Source organism: Coccinella septempunctata, chromosome 4, assembly GCF_907165205.1.
Source record: "Coccinella septempunctata chromosome 4, icCocSept1.1, whole genome shotgun sequence".
Lineage (NCBI taxonomy): Eukaryota > Metazoa > Arthropoda > Insecta > Coleoptera > Coccinellidae > Coccinella > Coccinella septempunctata.
The window spans coordinates 27,664,449-27,681,953 of record NC_058192.1 but is presented as its reverse complement, the minus strand read 5'-3'; the positions used below and the strand labels follow the sequence as shown (position 1 = coordinate 27,681,953).

Here is a 17,505-nt window from a genome sequence, read left to right as displayed (position 1 = left end):
TTAGCCCCATTTAGGAGAACATAAGCCATGGTATTTAATACCCTTTTGAAGACTTGAATCATATTTATGTTCTTGGTATTTATCCCCTTATTGAAATTCACTCAATTTAACAGTAATAAACCTTGTGAGTGATTTTTTTTCGCCCTCAGTATTTTCATATAATTTTTGTCTCGTGTCGTACTATTACCAGTACTACCATTTCGTAAGCACCGAGTGGGAAAGGTAAAAGGGGATGATTTAGAGGCTTTCTTCGAAAACCGCGAGAAATGCAAAACGAAAGACGAATAACCAGAGCATAGGCGCGTGTACTACTCTCCACTCGGGAAACATAAAAAATATGAGAGAAAATCTTCAGAAATTCGAGATTTTTCAGCACGATTGCAAACGCATACAGCTTAACCTGGGGCCTGTTTCCGTTTCTTATACTTTCGGCAGGAGATAAAACGTATCTATTTTTCTACACGAAACCAAATTGGAAACGACAACTATAGTTGTGGTTTATTTCAATCTTTGGAGCTGGGGCTCTTGGGCTTTCAGTATTAGAAATCCGTAAAATAATCTGAATAGAAAGAAAACGTTGCATGCAATTATAGTTTATACACGCTAATCTATAATAAGTCAGTCAATTCCTCCTTGCAGATAGCTTTGGCACTTTATTCTGAATAAGGGAAAAAATTTACAGACTGCAGCATTGAAATCGGACATACATATTGACCGTGGTAGACGAACGCGAGTGAACATCACTACAGTGTATAAATCGGGTTGATTTGATTGATTCATTTTTTTTCGCTTATCATTTTTTTTTGTCGATTTGGTGGTAAAAGGTAGATCGTTGGGCTTACTAGTAATTCACCTAAATAGTTAGCCTGTTACTTCGAATTGAGTATGAAGACGTCTTCAAAGACTCGGAGGTGTAAAAATCAATTAATTAAAGAGTCATGAAAATTCGGAGGTAAGGTATTCGTGATAATTATGAATACTCAAAAATAATACTTTCAGTTATTAGAGTTTATTCAACCGAATATTAGTTCGCATTGACTCATAATTTCAAAGTCAAATGTAAAACACTCAAGAACATTTACAGTTTATATAAATACAGAATTATTCCCGAGGGACTGAATTTTCTGAATATAATTAAAATAAATTTATCATATATTATATATGATGAATTTTTTATTTACAGGGCAGAATTTTTTCAGATCAATTAACTGAATCTGTATCATTCGTCTACACTAGTCTACTTTTATATCAGTCCATTCGATAGTCGAATAATAACAATAATTAAAATCCATCTTTGGAATTTGTCTGTTTATGTAATGCTTCAGTTTCGTCGAATAGTACAAACACAACAGCTCGGTATCCAAAAAACATCGGTGTAAAGTTGATCTCCCTGACCCTGCAATGCAATCAACCTTTTTTGTATGTATTTCTGTTCACATCTGGATGTGTATCCAAGTGGTAATCCACAAAGGGAGCTACAAATTTTAGATCTGAAAGTGGACAATCTGCATTAACTCTACTGTAGTTGTATTCAAAATGTAAAACATATTCACGTATATGAATTCCTTCTATTTTATTGAGAAAATTTAGGTACACACATAGTACATATATGGTTTTACTTACGTACAAACTTCACTTCTTACTAATTGCGTATATTTTTGGTCGCTATTTTCCATATTCACTACAAACATCCAATTTCCATTAGCGTTCATGGCAGCTCTAGGCATAATAAAAGTTGATCTTGCAGTACAAAGTGTTTCTCCAGTTAGACCATCATCTTGCCTCTTGACTCTTTTATATTTTATCTCTCCAGTGAAATTTTTTTTGAAGGGAGATTCTCTTATTTCTCTCATATGTCGTCTCAATAATTCATTACGCTTTACCCTTTCATGGGCATGAAAATGGGTATGTAAGTCTCTGAAAAAAAAAATCAGTGAAATATTTGACAAACAATAATTCGATAAAGTACAAATTTCGGATGTTCGAATCCTGAAGAAAAAAGGTTGTCCAAAACCAAAAGTCCCAGTGGGGGAATCTCTAAAAGTAAAAAAGCTTGAGTGAAAAAGATAATACGTTTCAGAGTTTTCTTTCAAGGAAACGTGAAAATTGTAGATTCCTAAGTTGCGTCGTTTTTGAGTTATCAATAAAAATTGAGAATTTGACGATTTGGAAGACTTGCCATGACACTTTTGTCTTCGAAGCCAGCCACATTCTGCTGAAATTTTTGTACCTTCAGACTCCGAATATATAAAACAAAATTTTTTTCATAACAAACAAACAAACTATTAATTATGGAATTTGTCATATTTGAATTGGAAAAAATAGAGAAGTCGAAAGAAGGGCTGAATTCGGAGGAGACCGTCAGATTTTAGGTTTAGGTAATTATTGTACTTGTCAAGACGGTTTCGAAACAATGCTTAGTTTATTACTGGGGGCCTCTATCGAGACTTGTCCGATTCGACTGATTTTACTTTTATTAATAACTTTGTCGTGGCTAGTTTAATTTTGATGAAATTTTCAGTGTAGTGTAGTACAATATGAAAGAGAACATTTAATGATTCCAACATGTTTTTCGGAATACAGGGTTGATATTGTGATAGTTCCGGATTTAGATGTTCAGGTTGAAAAAATACCCTGTATATTGCGTTTCCAAAACTTCGCTGATCATTTTGAATACTCAATGATGAAATGCGAATGGTTGATTCGTAGTGATGACTTAATGAATTGAAAAATCTGTCGAAGTGAACATGCCACAATTATTTACTTATGCAGAAAATATGCAGATATGATTTTTGTTTATTATATACCGACGAGATATCAAACAAATAAAAAAACTTTTGGTATAGTGTTTTGTCATTCTAAAGAACTTAGGCAATATCCTAGTTAAGCGGAGCACACAAATAATACTCTTAAATTTCTAATCAAATCGTTGAACGAGTGGAGGCGTCTATTAGTATCGAATTAGGATCTTCCTAAAGTTCCATTACCGACAAAAGATAATGCCACAAGATCTATCACAAAAATTACAATTTGATCCCTGCTCACGAATGGGAAAGAGACAACCCGCATTTGAAGAAAAGACATATTTCACAACATGCGGCTTGGAACAATTGACGGAAATTTAGTTGGCTCTGAAATGTTTGCAGAATCACTGAATGGTGAAATTAACCTCAACTTTTTGGAAAATATTTTACCGAATCTATTGGTTGGAAAATGTACATATCCGCTCCATGTACCTTTAGCATGATGGAGCCCCACCTCATTTTGCTTTGATCGATAGAAATCAACTGAATAGGAATTATCCAAACAGACGGATAGGTCTTGGAGCCCTCACTGCTTGACCATAAAGATCGCCTGATTCGAACACTAGTTAGAATATTTTGTGTGGGAACATCTGAAGACAAAATGAGTCTATGAAGTAGAAATTAGGCGTAGAGAACATCTTATTGCAATAATTTTCGGGAAATGAAATATTTTGAAGCAAAATCCAAATCTCATCAGTTTTATTTGAATTTCAATAAAAAAGGCGTAAACGGGAATTCGAAATGTAGGAAACCATTTCGAGAATTCAGTGTAAATATTCTGTTTATCCTTTATAGTGTCGCCATATTTTCATTAAGTATTCATTTTGTTCTCATTTATGTAGATATGAAATTATTTTCTGTATTAAATAATTCTATTCAAAATATGAGCAATTAAATATGGACTTGGAATTCGATAAATCTATTTCAGAACTTAGGGAACAGCTTTGATTTTGTATCTTGCATCCTTGAATAATACAACTCTACTACATAGTTCAGAATATTAGCACTGATTTGGAGCGAAATTTAGATATTGCGGTTTTTTCTTAAATTTCTGGTTATGGTAGAATCTAAAACGGATAACAAAATTTTCTAAACGCAATATAGATAACCATGGGGTTTTTTTAACCTGCAAATTTAATCTGGAATTCAGTTACCACAATAACGACCCTGTATTTTGAAAAAATATTGGAATTATTGAATGTACTCATTCATATTGTACTACACTGAAAATTTCATCAAAATAAATATCAATAACAATAAAAGTTATTGATAAAAGTAAAATCGGTGGAATCGGACCACCCCGTAGAGGATCAATAGAATAGAGGTCCCCCAGACAAAACCAAACAGTTTCGAAATCACCCTATATATTATTTAGATATATATTTCCATTGGTTAATCATATTTGAATTTTTTCATCAAATCTGCCTTGATTTTTTGAAAGCATGCGTGAAGGTGAGAACATAATTTGATGCATTTGAAAGGTAAGTATATAGAATCTGATATGGTATCCCTAATAAAGGTGTTGTTGAACTGTTTCAGCACATCGTTATTACTGATTGTAGCTTTTTGCGAAATAATGAATAAAACTATGAGAATTAGGAAATACAGGATATGCTCAAGTTCCATGTTTATGATATTTTGATGAAATCAAGGCAGACTAGATGAAAACATTCCATTATGATGAATTAATTCAAATATTCACTTTTTGTAGCTACCTTCATAAATATACAGGTATACTTGAATTCTGTAATTTCCTTTCAATCAAAGGATGACAAATCAATAATATAATATGAAATTTTGTTTAATAATCTCATACTACTGATAATTTCGTAAGCACCGAGTGGGAGAGGTAAGAGGGGAAAATCAGCTGATTTAGAGGTTCCGGAATTCTCTGATTCTTCGAAAAACTCCGCACGTCCGTGTCCGCGAAAAATGAGAAACGAAAGACGAACAACCGGACCATAGGCGCGTACTACTCTCGACTCGGAAAACAGATAGGAAATACGAGAAAAATTCTTCAGAAATTCCAGATTTTTCAACACGAATGTAAAAGCATCCAGCTTCACCCGGAGCCTGTTGCCGTTTCTTATCACTCGAGTCGATAAGGTCCATTTTCGCACAACAGCCAAGGGAGATCAGCACAGCACTCAGCTGACATTAACGTTACCTCCCAGCGAGCACAAACATCCCTGGGATGTTTTGAAAATGTTGGCATGAGGATGTTTCTTTGAAACGTTATATGCACTGCCCAAAGAGGTCTCCAAAGGCTATTGGAAATCTCTATTTGTTCTGATCTGTGCCATCTTAGCATTTCTTCGTCTACCTACTGAGAGGTACTGTCGTGTTGAAAATAATGTAAACGTGTGGATATCTTCTCTTGGCGTCGCATAGGCCTTGGGAGGTTTATTCCAAATAAACAATATACAATTCACCTATTTCATTTTGCCGCCATTTCCACTTTTTTCGTAGTTTGGACTGTGGACTGTTCGGAGTTGAAAGTTGATTGGTGATTTGTATAATATTAACTACTTCTGTGTTGGTTTTGATTGTGAATTTAGGATCTCTTCATAGTAACCAAATACAATTAATAAGTAAGTATTACATGAATTGAATGTATAGTATAATGTCCAGAAACATACATATAACCTCAAAAGAATCCACGCTGCGTGGTTAATATTTTTTGTGTATTTGGGACTAGGTATAAGAGATCATTGTATTTTGGTTGGAATAATCGAATGGTATATGGAAGGTTATTTTAATTATTCAAGAAATAACTTTATAAAGTTTAAAGCCATATCATCGAGGATTTCAACATATTTCGATAATCTATCTCTGCCGTTGATAATTCCCAGAATATTTTGTATGATTACTCTTCCGACGATGATAATAATCATTCATCACTTGTGAATCACAGAATAATTCAAATTGTCCCAGAAAGAAAAGTTCTTGTTTTTGAAAACTCCTTTAAATTGTTGTATTGTATCTTTAAATACCAGTACAAATAATGAAATAAATGAAATCGTTTCGCAAATCAACCTGGTCAGGAGCTATACAACTCAAATCTTCCAGATCCTTTCACGCAGCTATTTTCTCTGTTATTTTAAATGTCATAATAAATAATATAAATATTCATATATTTTGTGCATTAATTGTTTGAATTGTTTTTATTTTGTAGATGTGATCCATAAAAAATTCCAAATCACTAGGAAAGTATTCGAACTCTATGCCAAAGATTGGTTTAGGCATATTAGGCAGAGGAGGAGGGACGATAAAATGAAGGGAAAATAAATTTTTCATAATTTTTTTTTCATTTTCCCTTTCGGTACATCTAAAATTATAATCAGTTTTTTTCTATTATTTCTTTTTTTTTATGTTAAATGTGATATTCCTTTTTGGTTATTTATGTTTGTTTTATTGAATGTGATATATTTTTTTGTTTATTCTCCCTTTCTGTAGTATAATATTTTGAAATGTGATTTCTTTTCCTTTTGTACCTGTTGAAGTATCATTAAAATATTTTTATTCTTATATAGTATTCTGTATTTCATTTAAAAACTTTGTAGTTCATTTAAAATTGAATGTGGTATCATCAAACATTCAAATGAAAGAAAAAAGGCCTCACAAAAGAATTTCATATAAAGTCTTACAACCAGCGATTTCATGTGCGCAAAGCGCTTTAGAAATGTTCTATTGTGTACATGAAAAGGCTATCAAAAAAACTTCTGAGTAGTTCTTCTTGTGACATCCCAGGGACATCCATATAATAGCCGCCTGCGGCGGACATTGGCTGTTCTATAAAAGTTCTATTCATGTATAAACAGAACATCGCAGTGGATGTTCAATGTCTCGAAATCTCTTACTTTTAACATCTCTGAGATGTTTTTGTGCTCGCTGGGTATGTACCTAACTTCAGTCATCAGCTGACCCAGATTAGTACTTTTATATTTCAGTTATTCAGTTAAACCTAAAACTGCAATAATATCAACTTCGAATCTTCATTATTTTCACTACCCAACAATTGAACAATTTTTCCCCATGCCAGTTATATGCATAGAGTAAGTTCGAAATAAGGATCATTCAAAAATTACTACATTGAGAGGTTATGTTTAGTTCCGTAAACAATTGCAATGACTTAGTTTATGAAGGAAAATATAGAAACATATTGAGTGAGTAAAGGGTTTACGCATTCTCAGGTGAGAGTTTTCAGGTATCTATCTGAGAAAAATCTGTTCAAGGGATATATATCTAAGGAAAATTATTCAACGTTATGATATATCCTGTATCCTAAAATCTAAAATGCATTGATGTTGAAAATCACAGCTCATGGAATATTTAAACTGTAATGTTCTAACATTCCAAATTGATTCATGATTAAGACTACAACCATCAAATGAACCGATTTTTTTCTATTCAGAATGTTTTGTGGATTCCTTCTCCAGAAGGATGACTAAAATATCCCTAACATAATTTTTTGTTTATACTACAGCTTCGAGGATCAAAATAAACTATTCAGTCTACGATAAAGCGCATATCCCTCATTTTTCGAGTTCAGTATGTCCGGCCAAGAAAATTGGTGTATAGAGGAATGTATCAGAATGTACTCAAACAAAATTTTGTTTAATTCTGACAACCCTAGAAGGCTACATCCAACCATGTGCGTAGCCAGGGTTGAGTTTCGGGGGGGGGTTTTGAATGAAATTTTTCTGATTTTGACATATAAAGTGAGACTTTTTGAAAATAATATTATATACCTATATTATTTCGGGGGGGGTTTGAATCCCCAAAACCCCCCCTGGCTACGCCCGTGCATCCAACCATGAATCGATGTTTTTTTCTATTCATAATGTTTTAACGATTCCTTCTCCAGAAGATAAATCAGTTAAAAACATTCGGCCAAGGAAATTGATGGCTAAATTACATAAAGGGACAACTAAAATATCTCTAACATATTTTTTTTTTCATGAACTGCGATGAAGTGCATATTCCTCATTTTTCGAGTTTAAAATGGCCGGCCAAGAAAATTGGCGGATAAAGGAATGTATCAGTGTACTCAGAAAAACCACCTCCAACGATGAAAATGAATCGATTTTTTTTACGATGGAGCATATGTTCCAGGAAAATTGATGGAATGGGTGGATTGGGAAATAAATTTTCTTGGCCATTTTAAATTTTCAAAACAACAAAAAGGAACATATACTCTCGATCGTGAAATGAATAAATAGCTCTAAGGCTATCAGAAAGTAATAGAAATAGAAAGAAGTAAATCTGATACATTTCTCTATCAATTTTATTGGCCAGCCGTTTTAAAAATTCGAAAAAATATGAGGAACATGCTCTCCATCGTCTACAGAACAGTGGTGGTTCATTTTAATCGTTAGAGTTGGGGCTCTAGGGCTTTCAGTATGAAAAAAAAATTACATTAAGATATTTATTCACTCTCCTATTCACTCTAACCATCAATATCTCTGACCGTCTATTTTGAACTGATATTTCTCCCGGAGTTGAAATCCGTAAAATATTCTGAATAGAAAAAAAGTATAAAATTATAGATTAAAAGCTCTAATTTATAATCCTTGGTAAGAATTCACTCCATCTATCCTTGCATATAGCTTATCATTCGCATTGGCATTCTATTCTGAATAAGGGAAAAAATTAACAGACTGCAGCATTGATATCATACATACGGTATTGACTGTGGTGGAATAGTCGTTCTTTTTGCTTATGACTTTTTTTATTGATTTGGTGGTAAAAGATGGATCCACCGAAAAAAAAGATCGTTGGGCTTACTAGTCTGAAATCCAAATTCACAAAAGGTGTGAGTTTCTAATTCGTTAACAAGAATGTTAGGAGAAGTTTTCGAAATCTTCAAAATATCAATTTATTTGCGCTAATATCTCAAGAACGAAGCATCGCAGGAGGCTACGATTTTCACCGTTCTTTGTTTCTCGGATCTGTTTTACTTTTTAGCTCTTATAGATTCTGAGCTATCCTCAGTGGACATATATTCGGAATACCCTGTGTCGATGTTTTGTTTTCATTATTTGTGCTTTCACGGGCTACTTGCCGGATTTGGCTGCAAACTATGCGAATATTAATGCAGTAGCAGATCGAATGTCGAATTTGATCGCAGATAGCATTTTGCAAAGTGGCCATTCTGAAATATATCTGGTAGTGGTTTTATATCTTTTGGATTTTTTCGTATCTGCCACTGCGTGATCTAGAGATAAGAAGGTGTTGAATCTCCTGGTCTTTAGGAAAATAAAAAATTTCTAAAAAAAATATTATATGGAATATTTTTCGGATAAATTCAAGGTTCCATTGTTAGTTTATACAGATCGAATCAAACTAATGTTTTTTCAAAGAAAAAAGGGTTTTCAAGTCTAGTTTTAGATGGAAACCTATACATGGCGATTTTCACGAAATCTGGAATTGCTAAAACTTTGAATGGAGTTGGCCTAGAATTCTCGATTTTGTTGTTAAACTGCTTCGTGCCGTTTAAATTTCTTCGTTATCAGATACGCGCGGTTCACAAAATATTTAACAAAATCTATCCAATGGGTGAGAAACTTCAGGGAGCTCAATCATTGAGTATTAAAGCAGGTTTTTCGTAGCAAAACACATTTTACGCGGCGTAGAACGTACGACGACCGACGCAACGTAACATCCAATGTACCGCGTAAAAGTTTTCCTAGGATTTTCAGTTGGGTTCTGATCGTTTCGATAAAAGTATCAAACACAAGTGAAAAGAAATAAGCTTTGGCATTTTTGATATTGCAAGAAGAAGTTAAGTTAATAACCAAGATTTATAATGGCACCAGAGATTCTGCTGGTCAAATATCCCAAAATATGTAGAAGCAGCGAAAGACACATTTTAACTACTTATCCATAGACATTTGCTAGAGCAAGAAGCAAGAAGTGCAATTTGAGGAGTATTTTAGAGCTATAAGGCAGCATTTTTTGTTTCTCCTCGATCTTTTAGAAGAAGATTGAAATGGAATGGAACCAATATTGAAATAGGGTAGGTGCAATGATGCTCAGGCTCAGGGGGCAATAAACTAGCGCGGGATGAGTTATTCATTTTTTCACTCGATTTATTGTCAGAAAATGGCCTCCACAATGCATTTAATTAGTGTTTCTGGCAAAAAGGTATATCGGTGCAATATCGAAAAAATGCAGTCAGTGGCGAAGCTTGCCTTAGAGGGGCCCTGTATCAAAATGTGTTGAGGGGCCCTAAGGAAGGGTGAACTAAAATAAATGTAGCAAAAAATGTTCGATATCTATCGAAATGATTATATGTATAATTAAAAGTTCTAACTCAAACTTGGTGCTGGGAGCGAAATAATATACAAACAATATAAAATAATACACAAACAACATAAAATGATAAACAAACAAATAATATACAAACAATACAAAATATTAAAGATACACTTTTCTAGCCTTTATTTCAGCAAATCTATTTATCAAATCAGCCATAGCTGATGACGATTTCAGTGTTTTAAGTTGTTCCCCCTCTATTGACAATAACGACATGTGTGATAGCCGTTCCTGTACCATAGAAGTCCTCAGATAATTTTTTATGAGTTTTAATTTTGAAAAACTCCTTTCAGCGGTTGCAGTAACCGGGAGGGTCAAAAATAAAAGGCAGGCAGTAATAACGTCCGGAAAACTGGATGCAAGGCTACTGAATTTTATCAGGACTAATTCTAAAAGTTCTTTGATGGCACGAATTTTCTGAATTTCAGATTTTAAGCATATTTTCAGAGCAATTAGTGGATCAGAAAAATCAACTGAAATATCCATACTGTATTTAGCAAACAGTTTTCCGGCTTCTTTTTTATCATCATTTCGTTCGACAAAAATGGAAGTATCTCCGGTTATAATACTCCGAACGTATTGGGGTTATCTCTTTTTCCTTCATTTCATTTTTTTCACAAATCAAACTTATTAACTAATCACAAAATCAAAGATTATAGAGAATAATCTCTGCACAAAAGCGAGATTTCAGTTCAACGCAAGAACCTTTTTCTATGAATCTCGTGAACGAGTTGAAATAAAACACGTATACGACGTATACTTTGTCATTCCCTTAATCGGGGGAATCACGGAGTTGGCTAGTCCGAATTCAAAATAACTACACACCACCACCTGGTAGATCAATATCGCCCTATCCCCTAAGAATACAAAAATCGAAATAAGTAAATTGTCGTGGCAATTGGAGCGCCAGCTCAACTGGAAAAAAGATTTTTTTTTGATTTTCGTATCTATCTGAATGATCAATTCGGTGTAATGAACAGGATTTTTAAATGAATGGTTGTCTTAGCAGTTATTCTCAAAAATGCTATTGTAAAACCTGTAAGAGGATTTGGATAACATTTTTAGGAATTTTTTGCTTACAGACATTCGGGGGCCCCTAAAGCCTGGGGGCCCCGTATCACTGATACCGTTGATACCGCGGTAGCTACGCCCCTGAATGCAGTGTTTTCTGGTTACAAGCATTTTTATGATTGAATGTTTGTGTTGGTCACTGATTTTGGCACACGATTTTCGATAACCTCAATAGCGCAGTGATTAGGCCCGGACTGGGGCCACTTGGGGTCCTCATCTGAGACCTATTAAGGGGCCTATATCGTTTTTGAAAACGAATTAGGTGCTTAAAAACAATGAAAATACATTTTTACGCTAGGTATTTATGCGAATATTATGTTTTTTGACTTTCATTGACTTTATTTCTTATTAAAATTAGAAATTCACAGTATTTTTAAGATGCCACTAGAAAACACATTCTGTAGAACTATCAATAATGAAAAATTATTAAAAATGAAAGTGGAGTATTGAATTGATGTGGCCGATACATCCAAAATTGGACTAAAAACAGATTATATGATTTTCACAAAAAAGGGTTGTCAAATCACGACACTAGTTCCGCTATCCCAATACCATCTTTAGGTGAGCAAAGGTAAACTGAAATATATGGTATCGAACGAAAAGATATTTAAACAAGCGTTTTAATCTATTCTAAAAATCTACAGGGGGCAGTGACAGTTTCCAGAACATTCTGGGCAATTTCATTTCAGAGTTGGTGAAAATCGGACTAGAGGGGTAATGGTAATTTTCGGAACGTTCAGATCAATTACAAAATAGGTACCAATCGTATGATCGGTCATTAAATAATATAGCAAAGGAAACCTTCTATAAATGCATAATGATATCGAAAACTATCATCTTTCCTTAGATTTCAACGAGTTGTTTTTTTATTCCTTTCGCATACAAATTTTCAAATTTTTTTTTGACAGGATTTTTGGTTTGCTTGTTTGTTTCATATTAGCAACTAAGCAGACGAAAAAATCCTGAAATTGCTCGTAATGTTCTGATGTTCTGGAAACTACCCCCGCCCCCCTCTATATTTTTAAGATTAGAGAGTTAAATACAGGGTGTTCTCAAAGGTGAGGCCCACTTTCGAAGAAACGTTCGAAATTATTTAAATATTGGGTCCCCACATAGGCGGATAGAACGTGGCGGATCTATTTCTTCCCCCAGATCTCAACCCCTGTGATTTCTTCCTTTGGGGTCATTTGCAAACATTAATGTACAGTGACGGTGAAGTGGATAGTGCTGACGAACTAAAAAGAAAACGCATTGAAAATGCTTGTGAAAACCTCACTGTTAAAACAACCTGTATTTGTCTATAAATCTCCTCGTTCGGTACCAAATTTTTCAGTTTACCCTCAACAACCTGAAGATCTTATTGTGATCACAAAACACGTGTCGTGGTTTACCACTCATTTTATGTGAAAATCATAGTATGTAATCTGTTTCTAGTTCTAAAATGCAGTATTGTAGCCACACCAAATGTATGAATGAAATAGGTGGAAATAATTTTTGTAATAAAAATAATGAAAAATTAATTTTAGTGATAAGAAAAATAATACTAAAATTAAAAACAAATCTGTGTGTTTAACAGTTTACAATGGTGTGATACTGGAATAGAAGGGGCTTAACCAAGATGCCTCAACATTTTACTCCCCTTGGCCTGAAGTAACAGCTTCTTTGTGAGCAACTCACTTGTTGAAGCTACTTCATCTATTATCTTTATCTACGTTAGTGGGGGCCCCTCAGACCGGGGGCCCTCCGCGATCGCGGACCTGCGGACCTGGCCAGTCCGGGCCTGGCAGTGATCAAGCAGTGCATAAGTCATAATCATAATAGGGTACTCTAACGATTTGTCAATATCAGCTGACCGTTCGTTGCCTTGGGGCACACAAAGCTTTCTATTATCACTGTAAAGAGGCATTTCTGAGAAAGTTATAGTCTAATCACTCTAATCTAACATCAGGAAGAACATTTTTTTCCAAAAACATGCACAAAACACAATACTCGACACTAAAACAGCATGCGATTCAATGGAGGGAAAGGCTTGTGTGCCCCACGACAACGAACGCTTAGCTGATATTGACAAATCGTTAGAGTTCCCTATATGGTCGTAAGTGCTGTCGATAAAATAACATGTACCTTTTCCATAAATAGTTGGTGCGATAATGATTGAAGTCTTGCAACGTTCCCAGAAATCTTGAAGGAAGGTCTCGATATTGATGTGGTTGAAGAATATTCGACGTATATTTGTACCTGAGGAACTGACCCCCATTGGGCGATACAGGCCCACCTTGGTGGTCACCAAAACCATTATAGAAGGGATCCGAATAATTCGATGGCTTGTTGAAATATTGGCCATTTGTATCCCTGTTATACCATTGCTGCTGTTCACCTTGTGTATAGGGTAAGGACGTAGTTATATCTATTCCTTTATAGGATGAACTATATTTTGCCGCAGGATATGGTCCTGTCGTGGCGCTATATTCATCCCTGGTTTCATCAGTGACCAGAGATCGATGGTTGTATCGCTCCTGTTTTGCTAACGACGTGATTAACTCTCTGAAAAAAAAGTTTTTACTTAAGTATAAATATCTATATATAGGAAGACTACATGATTTTAAATCGATGAATCGAGGAAATTAGTAAAATATGTGAAAGAAGATTATTAACTTCCTTCAGCTCTAGCTTCTGCAATTTTCTGTTAAATTATCCATATTACCATAGTATTTATTTTTATTTCATTTATAGTTTATTCTTTAGTTTTATGGTTCCTGACAAAATTACGAGACTGAAATAAAAATGAAGACTATGGAAAGATTCGTTGTTTTGTCAGATATTGTGTAGAGTTGCGGTTGAGGGGAGAAAAATGCAATTCTATTGCCAAAAAATAAGTACAATCGGAACTAACGTACCTACAACAGAAATTAACGTATTTCTGCGTTTTTATTTTAGGTTCTTGGTTGAGAAACCATTAATTTCATTTTTTCTGATCTGTACTTATTAAACAACAAATATAATGATGGAATTTCATTTTCCACATGGTATATATTTTCGTTTGGAAAACAGAAGTTGGACGTGGTTGCAGCAAAGAGGTTGACGAAAAAAAATCAATTGTAATGGCAGAAAATGAAGGTAATTAAATATCAATTGACAAATTTCATCGTTCTCATTTTGAGTTTTTGGTTGAAGAAATATTAATTTTATTCCAGACTTATGCTCAAACCTGTATATCTGCACAGGCTTCGCGATCTTATGATGACAACAACGGCAACTTCTAACCTTCATTACGTAGGCATCAGTTGACGTGTTTTGTAATTTACCAACCAAATAGATAAGGTAGCTGGTAGACCAATTATTCATAAATATGAATATATAGAAAGCGTAAAAGAATATGAAGAAAATAATAAATATTCAAAGCAGTTCGAAACAAGAGAGTCTTTAGAAAATAAACATGCAGCGATATTTCCTTTCAAATAATCAACTGAATGAAAAGAAGGTATTATTAAAAAACTCAAGCTCTATTTTGGCGTGAATATTTTTCAAAAATGTTTCGTTGGTTTTGAAAGATAGGTACGTATGTTTGAAAATATTTCGTGAATATTAAAAGCAGATTGTGGCATATTTAGAACCGCAAATCGGTGTCAATCGCGCTTCTCATCATATCTGGATGTCAAGCTTTCTAGTTGGGGAGCCGACGATGCTTAATCTGGATTTACTCGAGCGTCGTGGAGACCTAGTGGACTTTGAAGATAAGATGGTGGAAAGAAAAAAAGGATTTATGATGTATGCACTTTCAGCAGTGAGGAAATTGTCTGCAGCAAGGTCTCAAAGATGTAAAAAAAATTGTCAGGTGTATGTTTTTTCATTTATTTATTTATTTATTTAGTAGATCATTTCCTACAGGTTACCCCCATTTACAGGAAATCACAAAAGAAAATTATACAATGATGACTCATTGATATATGGTATACAAAATTAAATATAGAAATACGAAAAATTACACACAAAAAAAACAATTCTCAGCAAAAATTTCACAAAGCAAGTGAAGCGCGGAGCGAATAATAGGCCTGCACTATGGACCAGGGGGAGTAATGGAAAACGTCACAAAGACTTGCGAGCGAATTGACAAGTTTACAAGCATTAATGGGAGATCGAAAAATTGCATTTGTTCTCCCCGTCCCACAGTAAAAGACCATCTCATCTCTAAAACCCAAACGGATAACCAGAAATGGTAAACAAGAAAAAAGCTCCGAACAATCGATCTTTTGGTTGACAATTTTATGAATAAATGGTAATGCGCAAATGTTCACCCTATCTACAGTGCAAACAGAATCGTACCTTGAAAGTAAAAGGCCATGATCACAACCTATGGGAGGGTACACAACCTCCTGCCTCCACATCAGAAATTTGTAAAATTTTCTCTGTACCGACTCAATACATTTCCTATGACAGTCATATATAGGTCTCCAAACTATGCTACAATATTCTAATCTATCTCCTTATTGAATAGTTAAACAGAGCTATCAAAGTGCTTGGATTCTGAAAGCATAAGTACATAATCGAGTGTGTCAGATTAATATACTGTATATGCCCTACGTGTCTCTGATAATAAATTCATGCTTATCATGACAGTTTGCGCGGATATGCACGGTTTTCAGAGGATATGCTAATTGGACCCAAAGGAAGCTACTTTTCGAGAGACTGGTAATTCGGACGAGACGCAAGGTCACAGCGGTCTTTTGAAAATGCAAAAAATTCGTTACTTCTACCCACTCGAGCGTGTCAGATTTTCATACAGATGGTTAATCTCATTGTTGCAGAAGTGTTGACTTATTAATCTGACACTAATCAAGGGGGGCTTTCTTAATCTGATACTCGGAAGATGATAAAAATATTTTTCAGAATATCTTCCTTCCTGTACATCTAATCGTTTTTGTATTCATTATAAAAGTTGTAGATAATAAAATTCTATACAAAATTACAGAATTAGTAGAAAATGTTATGCTCTTCAGCTTTTATAATGCAAGCGAAAACAATTTAAAGCCCAGGAGAGGAGGAAAGTAAAAAAAACTGATTTTTGTGACCTTCATGGACAATTTTTATTGTTTCGGCTCGCTGAAACTATCAGTTTATATTTTTTCCGTTATTCTTGAATCATAAGTTGAAAATTAAGAAAAAAAGCGCCCGTGTGCGAGATTGTACACGTGACTTTTTTTTTCAAGTTTGGCGCCCTTCCACTCATTTTCGTCACGCTTAAATTGTCAGATTGAGAGAATATATACTTTTTAACATTAATCTGACATGCACGCTGGAGTATGTACAATGATCGTTTTTTTTATTACTCTGACAGGCTGTCCTAGACAATTCCCCCTATATACAGATCTAATTTTTGGTAGAGGTACTACTCTACAGGGTCCAAGGTATCTCCCCTTATATTAATCTGACACGCTCGAGTAAATCACGAACTTCTCTTGGGCTCCCCAACTATTCAAAACAATTCATTTTAACGAAGATTGAACTAGTGACGTCACACAGAATAAATATATTCTGAAAATATTTTTGAATACAGCTTTTATTACAAAACAAATCACATATATCATCATCTACTCCTGAAATTCGTAAAATTAAAAGAATATTTTCATCTAAAATTATGATTGGAAAGACATTCGACCGAAAAACAATAATTATGAATTGAAAAACATAAGACTTAATTATTGAACGTGATTCCTTTGCGTCCAGTTGGATGGACTTACTTTACTTTGATCATTCATTTAATAAGGAAACGAATTTTTTTTCCAAACTTATAATATAGAAATCAAGGTTATATTTTTCATCTCTTTATAAGAATAGTTTCCAAAACTCGAAAATTTTTATTTACACATTTAACACAAAACCGATTAATGGAAAATATAGGAATCTGAAATCTGTATATACATACATACATTATTTATGTTCCACTATCTGTGAAGAACCTATACTGGAAAATTATCATTACAATTAGAAGAAAGAAATTTTGAATATAAGAAATACATACGAATTGAGACAGACACAGGTAGATCCCAAATAGTAGATCTTGTAGGTATGTTTAAAAATTAACCAACAAAAATCATATCATTATACGATTAAAACAAATATATTGATGGTAGAATCCGATGTTTTGAAGAGTCTTTCATCTAATAAAAAAATAATTTTGCCAACTATTCATATTAGCATTATATATAGGTGACATAGATATCTATTTTCCTAAACCAAATCAAAAAGAATGATCCCATTCATTGAAAAAAATTGTTTATTTTAATTCAGTAGATTAGTAGGAAAAATATGGTTA

The 17,505-nt window shown here is 34.0% G+C and overlaps 1 protein-coding gene across 2 annotated transcripts in view; it reads right to left on the bottom strand.

Moving 5' to 3' along the window:
• Nucleotides 1-993: 993 nt before the first annotated feature.
• LOC123311555 (protein spaetzle 5) overlaps nucleotides 994-17,505 on the bottom strand; it is a 68,437-nt gene continuing 51,925 nt past the window's right edge. For both annotated transcript variants that reach the window (XM_044895592.1, XM_044895593.1), the window contains exons 3-5: nucleotides 13,317-13,736; nucleotides 1,624-1,917; nucleotides 994-1,490 (exon numbers count right to left, since the gene is read on the bottom strand). In XM_044895592.1, coding sequence (XP_044751527.1) covers nucleotides 1,322-1,490; nucleotides 1,624-1,917; nucleotides 13,317-13,736 — 883 coding nt within the window. In that variant the 3' untranslated portion in view covers nucleotides 994-1,321. The remainder of the gene's footprint in view (nucleotides 1,491-1,623; nucleotides 1,918-13,316; nucleotides 13,737-17,505) is intronic.